Below are 11,362 nucleotides of genomic sequence, written 5' to 3' on the forward strand. Positions count from 1 at the left end.
TCCAGGAGCAATTCATATAGTGGTCCATGAGGTCCAGCATCAAATTCAGATGACTCCAGCCTGGCCCAATTGGGCTCATGCCCAGACCCCAGAGTATGATGCGGGCCATCACTATAGTGTGAGATCAGTGTCCCAAAGTCATTTAACCCTTTCAATAACGCCCCTTCAGTGCCCACTTTGGTGCCCGTTTTTGTTACAGTTTTATAACTTTTGTAGCTGTTTTATGCGTATCCACATCAGGGCACCTAACTGCATTGTATTTTATTATTGTTATTTTTTTTCATTAAACCAGTAAAAAAAAAAAAAGAAGAAATTGTCGAATAAGAAACCAACTTCAGCATCGGATTATCTCCAGTAATTGTAATTTTTCCATAAGATTTTCTGTATGTTTTTATATTGATTCATCTTTTTTTGTACTCAGGGTCTTGCAATGAATAATCCTGTCCGTTAGTTCTTTCTATGTCAAATAATTTTACTGGTTCACCCACCAAGGATGGATAGGGAGAAGAAGAAGATGGCGGAGAGGATAATAAACCTCACCCTGGAGATAATCTTCCATCTTACTGGAGAGGTGAGAGGCTCTGATGTCATCACATGACCTCATTATCTATGGGAATAACAGGGGATATGACCGGAGAGGTGAGAGGTTCTGATGTCATCACATGACCTCATTATCTATGGGAATAACGGGGGATATGACCGGAGAGGCGAGAGGCTCTGATGTCATCACATGACCTCGTTATCTATGGGAATAACAGGTGATATGACCGGAGAGGTGAGAGGTTCTGATGTCATCACATGACCTCGTTATCTATGGGAATAACGGGATATGACCAGAGAAGTGAGAGGCTCTGATGTCTTCACATGACACCATTATCTATGGGAATAACGGGATATGACCTGAGAGGTGAGAGGTTCTGATGTCATCACATGACCTCGTTATCTATGGGAATAACAGGGGATATGACCAGAGAGGTGATGGACTCTGGAGATGTCTGTAGTGATATTATTAATGTCTCCACACTCAGGATTACACAGTAGTGAAGACCTCTAGTGATCGCTGTCGGGCCCCTGTGTCTGCAGGACGAGGAGGAACCCTAAACCCAATCCTGGGGCCTCCACCTCACCACCGGATACATGAGGACATCAATGACCAGAAGATCCTAGAACTCGCCAACAAGATGATTGAGCTGCTGACTGGAGAGGTGACTGCTGGGAATGCTGGGACATTATACAGGACATCACTGGAGGATTCTGGGTGATGACGGTGTCATTGTGTGTGTCAGGTTCCTATAAGGTGTCAGGATGTCACCGTCTATTTCTCCATGGAGGAGTGGGAGTATCTAGAAGGACACAAGGATCGGTACCAGGAGGTGATGATGGAGGAGCACCGGCCCCGCACATCACCAGGTAATAGACAGGACTAAATACACACGGCCTATAATTCTCTGTATGTAATAATGATGTCAGTCCTGTCTGTGTCTCCTCAGTTCTCTCCAGTAAGAGGACAACCCCAGAGAGATGTCCCGCTCCTCCTCCTCCACAGGACCATCAGGTAGGTGGAGATCTCCCTATGATGTGTAGACGGCTGTGACGTCCTTGTGTTCAGTCTTGTTTTCTCCTCCAGTATTATATGTTTTATACTTATGTAATGAGAGCGGTGGAGACGGCAGGATCACAGCTGACCACAGACATCACATGTCCTGATCTTCTCACCATTATTCCCGGGGACTTCTCCCATCATCGGGGACTTTTACAATATTTGTTTTGCAGATTTTGGCTCCGGATAAAGATCTGAACAATATTAATGGTCCAGAGAGAAATGTGAGGAGCGATCAGCGGTGTAAAGAGGAGACTCCTAATGTGAGGGGCGATCAGCAGTGTAAAGAGGAGACCCCTAATGTGAGGGGCGATCAGCGGTGTAAAGAGGAGACCCCTAATGTGAGGGGCGATCAGCGGTGTAAATAGGAGACCGCTAATGTGAGGGGCGATCAGCGGTGTAAAGAGGAGACCCCTAATGTGAGGGGCGATCAGCGGTGTAAAGAGGAGACCCCTAATGTGAGGGGCGATCAGCGGTGTAAAGAGGAGACCCCTAATGTGAGGGGCGATCAGCGGTGTAAATAGGAGACCGCTAATGTGAGGGGCGATCAGCGGTGTAAAGAGGAGACCCCTAATGTGAGGGGCGATCAGCGGTGTAAAGAGGAGACCCCTAATGTGAGGGGCGATCAGCGGTGTAAAGAGGAGACCCCTAATGTGAGGAGCGATCAGCGGTGTAAAGAGGAGACCCCTAATGTGAGGGGCGATCAGCGGTGTAAAGAGGAGACCCCTAATGTGAGGAGCGATCAGCGGTGTAAAGAGGAGACCCCTAATGTGAGGGGCGAACAGCGGTGTAAAGAGGAGACCCCTAATGTGAGGGGCGATCAGCGGTGTAAAGAGGAGACCCCTAATGACAGGGGCGATCAGCGGTGTAAAGAGGAGACCCCTAATGTGAGGGGCGATCAGCGGTGTAACGAGGAGACCCCTAATGTGAGGGGCGATCAGTGGTGTAAAGAGAAGACCCCTAATGTGAGGAGCGATCAGCGGTGTAAAGAGGAGACCCCTAATGTGAGGGGCGATCAGCAGTGTAAAGAGGAGACCCCTAATGTCAGGGGCGATCAGCGGTGTAAAGAGGAGACCACTAATATGAGAGGCGATCACCGGTGTCAAGAGGAGACCCCTAATGTGAGGGGCGATCAGCGGTGTAAAGAGGAGACCCCTAATGTGAGGGGCGATCAGCGGTGTAAAGAGGAGACCCCTAATGTGAGGGGCGATCAGCGGTGTAAAGAGGAGACCTCTAATGTGAGGGGCGATCAGCGGTGTAAAGAAGAGACCCCTAATGTGAGGGGCGATCAGCGGGGTAAAGAGGAGATCCCTAATCTGAGGGGCGATCAGCGGTGTAAAGAGGAGACCCCTAATGTGAGGAGCGATCAGCGGTGTAAAGAGGAGACCCCTAATGTGAGGGGCGATCAGCGGTGTAAAGAGGAGACCCCTAATGTGAGGGGCGATCAGCGGTGTAAAGAGGAGACCCCTAATGTCAGGGGCGATCAGCGGTGTAAAGAGGAGACCCCTAATGTGAGGGGCGATCAGCGGTGTAACGAGGAGACCCCTAATGTGAGGGGCGATCAGTGGTGTAAAGAGAAGACCCCTAATGTGAGGAGCGATCAGCGGTGTAAAGAGGAGACCCCTAATGTGAGGGGCGATCAGCGGTGTAAAGAGGAGACCCCTAATGTGAGGGGCGATCAGCAGTGTAAAGAGGAGACCCCTAATGTGAGGGGCGATCAGCGGTGTAAAGAGGAGACCCCTAATGTGAGGGGCGATCAGCGGTGTAAAGAGGAGACCCCTAATGTGAGGGGCGATCAGCGGTGTAAAGAGGAGACCCCTAATGTGAGGGGCGATCAGCGGTGTAAAGAGGAGACCACTAATATGAGAGGCGATCACCGGTGTCAAGAGGAGACCCCTAATGTGAGGGGCGATCAGCGGTGTAAAGAGGAGACCCCTAATGTGAGGGGCGATCAGCGGTGTAAAGAGGAGACCCCTAATGTGAGGGGCGATCAGCGGTGTAAAGAGGAGACCCCTATTGTGAGGGGCGATCAGCGGTGTAAAGAGGAGACCCCTAATGTGAGGGGCGATCAGCAGTGTAAAGAGGAGACCCCTAATGTGAGGGGCGATCAGCGGTGTAAAGAGGAGACCCCTAATGTGAGGGGCGATCAGCGGTGTAAAGAGGAGACCCCTAATGTGAGGAGCGATCAGCGGTGTAAAGAGGAGACCTCTAATGTGAGGAGCGATCAGCGGTGTAAAGAGGAGACCCCTAATGTGAGGAGCGATCAGCGGTGTAAAGAGGAGACCTCTAATGTGAGGGACGATCAGCGGTGTAAAGAGGAGACCCCTAATGTGAGGGGCGATCAGTGGTGTAAAGAGGAGACCCCTAATCTGAGGGGCGATCAGTGGTGTAAAGAGGAGACCCCTAATGTGAGGGGCGATCAGTGGTGTAAAGAGGAGACCCCTAATCTGAGGGGCGATCAGTGGTGTAAAGAGGAGACCCCTAATATGACGGGCGATCAGCGGTGTAAAGAGGAGACCTCTAATGTGAGGAGCGATCAGCAGTGTAAAGAGGAGACCCCTAATGTGAGGGGCGATCAGCGGTGTAAAGAGGAGACCCCTACAGATCACCGCCCAGGTGAGTGGTGACCGCGGGATAAAAAGAGAAGTCAGATATTCTTCTCCGTCTCCAGCTCTTTAGTGTTTGTGTTCTGTTAATTTTTAGTTATATATTCAGACAAAATAAAAATTATATATGGTTGCAAAATACAGCCAGAATGTGGATGTGAAAGATACAAGAACTGTGTTTGATGTCTGCTGTTGTTTTATATCAGCATTTATCTGGGATTGAAAGAGAAATTAGAACTGTATGTAGGGGTGAAAAAACTATGGAAACAGTTGCACATTTTTCTTAGAACGCCTCTTTTCCTAAAATCTGAAAGCTCCTGAGAAAAGTTGTCCAAACTACAGTGAATAAATTTTGAAGTATAGACTGCTCTAATGAGCGTTAGTGGGGCCTCCTACACATGAAAAACATACGGTAACCAAATCTTTCTGTGTAAATGGAAAAACATTTTCTATTTGGAATATTCTTTTTATGTAGGGTAAGGTAGATAAAGTACTGAGAAAGGCAGTCACAGCTTGCCGAGTACATTGTTGCAAATTTGTATGCTCCTTTTTGCATTTTATTCCAGCATGAGTTTTATTAAAGCTTGAGTCACACTAAACGACTTACCAACGATCACGACCAGCGATACGACCTGGCCGTGATCGTTGGTAAGTCGTTGTGTGGTCGCTGGGGAGCTGTCACACAGACCGCTCTCTCCAGCGACCAACGATCAGGGGAACGACTTCGGCATCGTTGAAACTGTCTTCAACTATGCCGAAGTCCCCCTGCAGCACCCGGGTAACCAGGGTAAACATCGGGTTACTAAGTGCAGGGCCGCGCTTAGTAACCCGATATTTACCCTGGTTACCATTGTAAAAGTAAAAAAAAAAACACTACATACTCACATTCTGATGTCTGTCACGTCCCCCGCCAGCGTCTACAGGGTTAAAACTGCTTTCGGCAAGAGCGCTGCTAATGCACTCGCTGCTGCCGAGAGCTTCCCTGCACTGAATGTGTCAGCGCCGGCAGTAACAGCGGTGACATCACCGCTGTGCTCTGCTTTACGGCCGGCGCTGACACAGTCAGTGCAGGGAAGCTCTCGGCAGCAGCGCGTGCAATAGCAGCGCTCTTGCCGAAAGCAGTTTTAACCCTGTGGACGCCGGCGGGGGACGTGACAGCGAATAGTAAGCAACTGGACATAATTACTCACCGCACTCCCCTGCGCTGATTGGCTATGTTCTGAGTCACTCGCCATTCTTGCAAGTTTGTTCTGCAATGAAAAAATGAGCAAAAAATCACATCCAAAGCCAACAATGCCACATACAATAAAATAGGCCAAAAAAATTAAAACAACCACAATTGACTGTTGACTGATAGAACAATGCAAACTCAAAAAGCGACACCACAACGCCATACATTGCAAGAGAAGACAATAGAAGAAACAATACAAGAATAGACCCAAACAAAATTAAGCAAAAATAGACACCTATGTCCAAATTTTTAAATACCGGTTTTTACGTACCGGTAATAGGATTTTACAGAGTCCACGACAGCACCCACAACGAGAGAGGGGATCCGCCCACCTTCCGGACAGGAACCTACAGGTTAAAAAGGGGCGGCCCCCCTCGCCCTCCAGTTTGTGTTCCAGAGTACAAGGGATACCGCCAATGAATCAGTACATGACAATATTATCTTAAACATTACTAAATACCACCACCTCTATAGAGTGATCTCTAAGCACACCTTCCAACAGAGTGCAGGAATAAGTAACTAAATACGGGGGGGGAATGTATGGGTGCTGTCGTGGACTCTGTAAAATCCTATTACCGGTACGTAAAAACCGGTTTTCCTATCGCCACGACAGCACCCACAACGAGAGACTTTCAAAGACTATTTAACTGGGAGGGACCACAGCACTAAGTACTGAACGGCCAAACTGTAAGCTGGAATTAGCAGATAGATCAAGGCGATAGTGCTTATAAAAGGTGGAAGGTTGATGACCAAGTTGCCGCCTTACATATCATTTCAATGGGGACATCTGCCTTCTCCGCCCAGGATGATGCCATGGCCCGAGTGGAGTGCGCCCTGATGCCTTCTGGTGGTGTTACTCCCTTGGCAGAGTAGGCAAGACATATCGCTTCTCTAATCCATCTGGCGATAGAGTTTTTCGTGACACCAGAACCCTTTTTCCGATTCTGGAAAGAAATAAACAGAGCCCTACTCTGTCTCCAGCTTTGTGTCCTATCCAGGTATTCTAATATTGCCCTCTTAACATCTAGGGTATGATATTTTTTCTCCTCTTCTGAACCTGGATTTTCATAGAAAGATGGTAAATAAATCTCCTGACTTCTATGAAATTTAGTTGCTACTTTTGGCAAGTATGCAGGATCAGGTTTTAAGACAATCTTATCCTGGAGAATTATTTAGTAGGGAGGATCTACTGACAATGCATGTATATCACTGACCCTTCTGGCAGACGTTAATACTAAAAGTAGAGCTGTTTTTAAGGTTAAATTTTTAATCGAAATAGAGTTTAATGGCTCAAAAGGAGGTTCAGTCAACGCCTCAAGCACCAAATTGAGGTCCCAAGGGGGTATTCTTACAATATGGATTGGGTTAGAACGCTGACATGCCTTAAAGGGAACCTATCACCCCGTTTTTTAAAGATTAGATAAAAATAGTGTGAAATAGGGGCAGAGCTGGGCTTTACATTACTGCCTTTTTGGTGCCTTTACACCCCCGTTAGGCTGCCGAAATACCTTTGTGAAGTGGCCGTTTTGTCCTGTCACTCAAGTTGGTCAGGTCGGATGGGCGTGGTCACAGCGCTGTTTCTCCCCCAGATCAGGCTCATCATTACGTTGGTGGCGTAGTGGTGTGCGCATGTCCAAGGTCCCGAATCCTGCACAGGGGAGTGAAAATAGCAGCGATGTCCGTTATTTCATTGGTGGTCGGTGGGCGCGGCCATCTTGCTTTGGCCGCGCGTGCGCAGAAGCGGCGCTCTGCTGGCCGCGGCTTCAGGAAAATGGCCGCGGGCATCCGCGCGTGCGCAGATGGCTATCGCGGCGGCCATTTTCGTGAAGCCGAGATGCGAACTCTGCTTCACGCGCGGATGCCCGCGGCCATTTTCCTGAAGCCGCGGCCAGCAGAGCGCCGCTTCTGCGCACGCGCGGCCAAAGCAAGATGGCCGCGCCCACCGACCACCAATGAAATAACGGACATCGCTGCTATTTTCACTCCCCTGTGCAGGATTCGGGACCTGGGACATGCGCACACCACTACGCCACCAACGTAATGATGAGCCTGATCTGGGGGAGAAACAGCGCTGTGACCACGCCCATCCGACCTGACCAACTTGAGTGACAGGACAAAACGGCCACTTCACAAAGGTATTTCGGCAGCCTAACGGGGGTGTAAAGGCACCAAAAAGGCACTAATGTAAAGCCCAGCTCTGCCCCTATTTCACACTATTTTTATCTAATCTTTAAAAAACGGGGTGATAGGTTCCCTTTAATAAACCTAGCAACCCATCTATTACCAGCTATATCACTGTTGTATAGAGCTCCCAAGGCTGAAACATGAACTCTTAGAGTGTTGACTGCTAAACCCAATTCCCAGCCTTTCTGAAGGAATTCTAAAATGGCTGAAATCGGAGCATTATCTCCTAATGGTTGCTGATAAAACATAAGGAATTTTTTCCAAATTTTCGTATAGATGTTAGTAGTAACTTCCTTCCTGCTTTTCAATAAGGTAGCTATTAAAGCATCGGAGAACCCCCTCTCCTTCAGAAGCTCCCTCTCAAGTTCCATGCCGTTAAGTGAAGAGTCTCCAAATTTGGATGACGAAATGGACCCTGAGAGAGGAGTTCCGGAACCACTGGCAACACCCAGGGATCGGTCACAGACATTGTTTTGAGGAGAGAAAACCAAGGCCTCCTGGGCCAGAAGGGGGCGATTAAAATTACTCTGGCTCCTTCCTCCCGGATTTTCCTGAGAACTATCGGAATTAGACACATAGGGGGGAAGGCATATGCTAGCTGGAAGTCCCAACGGACGCGAAGGGAATCCACTATGAATGGGTGGTCTACTATGTGTAAGGATGCGAACCTCCTGACCTTCCTGTTCTCCCTCGTAGCAAACAGATCTATTATCGGCAATCCCCACAGATTGACTATTTGATTGAATATGTGTTGGTCTAGGGACCACTCTCCCTGACGAAGGGAATGGCGACTGAGGTAGTCTGCTTCTATATTAAGTTCCCCCTTTATATGAACTGCCGACAGAGATTGAAAGTGATTCTCGGCTAGAGACAATATTTGTGCTGCAGTGGTCATTAGGGATCGTGACCTTGTCCCTCCCTGATGATTGATGTAGGCCACCACAGTCATATTGTCTGTCTGTATCTGTATGTGCGAATTCTTCAGGGAAGGTAGTAATAAGGGGATATGGGTCACAAGGGCCCAGACAAAACGACCAATAAGTCCGAAGTAAACTCATGTATGTAAAAATTCGAAAAACTTTATTATTCCACAGAATTCATATAAAATAAGACATACATTACATATACAAGGTACAGGTGAGTATCAGGTGCTGCAAGGTGTGCCTCAACACCGCATATTAATAAAAACAAACAAATAAAGGACGCACGGAGCCCAAGACGCACACACCCATATTAATCAAAGCATGTGCCAATTGGAACCTAATAGATGAATCAGTCAATATATTTATACTACACATCTTGGACTATACAAAGCCTCAATCGGACTTGAAAACAAGTCCCACTAGTGCGAGCAAGAAAACAGCTGTCCAATGCAGTATGTCCATTAGGGGCAAGAGAAAGTCCAATTTACCTTAGGTGGAAAGCTGGGTGGAATGTCCACAGGATCCGTGCGTCCTACCCGACGCACGTTTCGGTTATTACACCTTCCTCAGGGGGCATGTTAAGTGAATTTAGGCACATAGTTATATAGTCACATAAACCGGAAATGACCGGGAACAACCCGGAAGTGACTAGCGGTAACCAAGGAGACCGCTGTATGTTTCCCTGGGCAGCCTGAAACGGCCGTGTGATGATAACTTATTAATCGGAGTGTGCGCCGCAGACCGCCGAACGCCGGACAAGCACAGGGCCCTGTGAAGTCCGGCGACGGACGCCCATACAGCACAAACACAAACCGAAAGGAAAGACGGAAATGCGCATGCGCAATAGATCCGTACTATCAACACCGCCATCACAGAAGTGGGAAAAAGGCTGCCCATACTATGGTAAGCATCTGACTGACAGAAAACAGTATATGCATACAAAAAAATAATAAAAAAACAAAATCAGCAATAATATACAGAAAAATCGGGTTGTAAACAAAAAAACAGACCTTAAGGGCCTATCTTATAAGGATACAGGGCCAGAGAGACGGAGGGGGGAGGGGGAATGAAGGGAATGTGCCAAAAGATCTACTCTCCACTGTAAATATACAAAAATAAGCCTACAAAGGTCCATTTGGATGTCCCCATTACGTAAACTGCCTAAATAGGCTCCATATTACAGATTTTTGTTCTATGGGACACATTACATAGATTATACAAAAGACTGACAGTCAGTATCAAAATGTGGACAGTATATATAGACAAACAGATAGATAAAGCTTGGAAAAATCCACAGGCTATTCTGAAAATTTAAATAGTATACAAAAATATATAGTGCCTAATTAAGTTCTACTGGGTGCTTCTATAACTAGAGCTCCAGGAGTCCAATGGAGCGTCCACCACATGTCACAAGCTTAAATTCTGTGCCTAAGAAGGCTTCATATTACAAACTTTTTATCCACATAACAGTTAAAATAAGAAACTGACGATCAGTGTAAATATAGGTAGATCTCCAAATGGTCCTTCCAGACGTCTTCAAGTTGTATTCAGGATTTCAATGGCATACAGGCCCTATGTGGATCTAGGCCACATGGCAATCATCATCCACCCAAAGATCGCTCCATGGCCCCCACATCCATTTGACCACAGAATTCAAAGGAATACGAACAAAGAATTAACTATGCTCAACCTAAAACACAAAACATAACAATACAAAAAATACAAAAATTAGTGATAAATCAGAATAAACGATATAGATAAAAAAGTGAACTAAAACCACGGTGTGCCGCAAAGATGTACCCAGCAGGCAGTGATCACAGAAAGGGTGAAAAGCTCAAGGTCTCATTTAGGCCCCGTGGATACACCGTATCCAGGGTCCATATCCAACGAGACTCTAACTGTGCCAAACGTTGGGAGATATTGCCCCCACGAATCCCCGGATCTAACATGTCAATCCCTTTGACACGCAGATCTCTACTATTGCACTTATGGTGCATCCTGAAGTGTCTAGGTATTGTTTTTAGGAGGGTTACATCCTCTTGGTCGCCGGCCGCCTGGATGCCACGCACGTGCTCCCTGACCCGCACCTTAAGTTGGCGTGTGGTAAGTCCGACGTAGATCAGGGAGCACGGACATGTGGCATAATAGATGACATTTCTGGACACACACGTGATTGACCCCTTAATTTTAAAGGTTTTATGTCCAGTGGAGTCAACAAAGGAATCACTGTGGTCAATATTTATACAGGCGACACAGCGACCACAAGGCCTGCAACCCCTCCTAACAGGGATATCAGTTAGAAATGATCTAGGGGAGGCATTCTCGTAGTGGCTCCGTATCAACCGATCGCGCAAATTCCTAGCGCGTCGGAAGGTAATAGCAGGTTTCATGGGGAGGATTTTAGCCATAGTGGTATCAGTCATTAATATGGGCCAAGCTTTTGTAAGGGCAGTACGTACTGCCTCTGATTGAGTGCTGAAATTAGTAACAAATCTCGTCACTCTAGAATCCTTGATGTTACTACTGGCCCGATGGAGAAGGGAATTCCTATCAGACCATTTCACTCTATGGTACGCCCTTTTAATGACCCTATGACTATATCCTCTCTCCAAAAAGCGTTGCTTAAGCTTTTCCGCCTCTACCTCAAAAGTTTCTAGCGTAGAACAAATGCGCCGAAGACGCAGAAATTGTCCCACAGGCACGGCGCGAATCATGTGTTTTGGATGAGAGGAGGAGGCATGTAGCAGCATATTCGTTGATGTAGGTTTGCGGAAAATATTTGTACTTATAGTTCCACCAGAGTCCCTACGGAGAGTCA

At 47.3% G+C, this 11,362-nt stretch overlaps 1 protein-coding gene across 1 annotated transcript; it reads left to right on the forward strand.

Moving 5' to 3' along the window:
* The first annotated feature begins 302 nt into the window (after nucleotides 1-302).
* On the forward strand, nucleotides 303-4,787 carry LOC143793601 (gastrula zinc finger protein XlCGF66.1-like). Its single transcript, XM_077280666.1, has 6 exons — nucleotides 303-571; nucleotides 1,029-1,205; nucleotides 1,287-1,410; nucleotides 1,491-1,555; nucleotides 1,774-1,824; nucleotides 4,773-4,787. Exons 1-6 carry the CDS (start codon nucleotides 494-496, stop codon nucleotides 4,785-4,787), a joined length of 510 nt encoding a protein of 169 aa, XP_077136781.1. The 5' UTR covers nucleotides 303-493.
* Nucleotides 4,788-11,362: the final 6,575 nt, after the last annotated feature.

Source organism: Ranitomeya variabilis, chromosome 1, assembly GCF_051348905.1.
Source record: "Ranitomeya variabilis isolate aRanVar5 chromosome 1, aRanVar5.hap1, whole genome shotgun sequence".
Taxonomy (NCBI): Eukaryota; Metazoa; Chordata; class Amphibia; order Anura; family Dendrobatidae; genus Ranitomeya; species Ranitomeya variabilis.

Coding starts and splice junctions, on each gene's coding strand:
- LOC143793601 (XM_077280666.1), top strand. CDS start 494: ATGGATAGGGAGAAGAAGAAGATGGCGGAGAGGATAATAAACCTCACC. Junction 572..1,028: donor TCTTCCATCTTACTGGAGAG/GTGAGAGGCTCT, acceptor CTCCACACTCAG/GATTACACAGTAGTGAAGAC. Junction 1,556..1,773: donor CTCCTCCACAGGACCATCAG/GTAGGTGGAGAT, acceptor TTTGTTTTGCAG/ATTTTGGCTCCGGATAAAGA.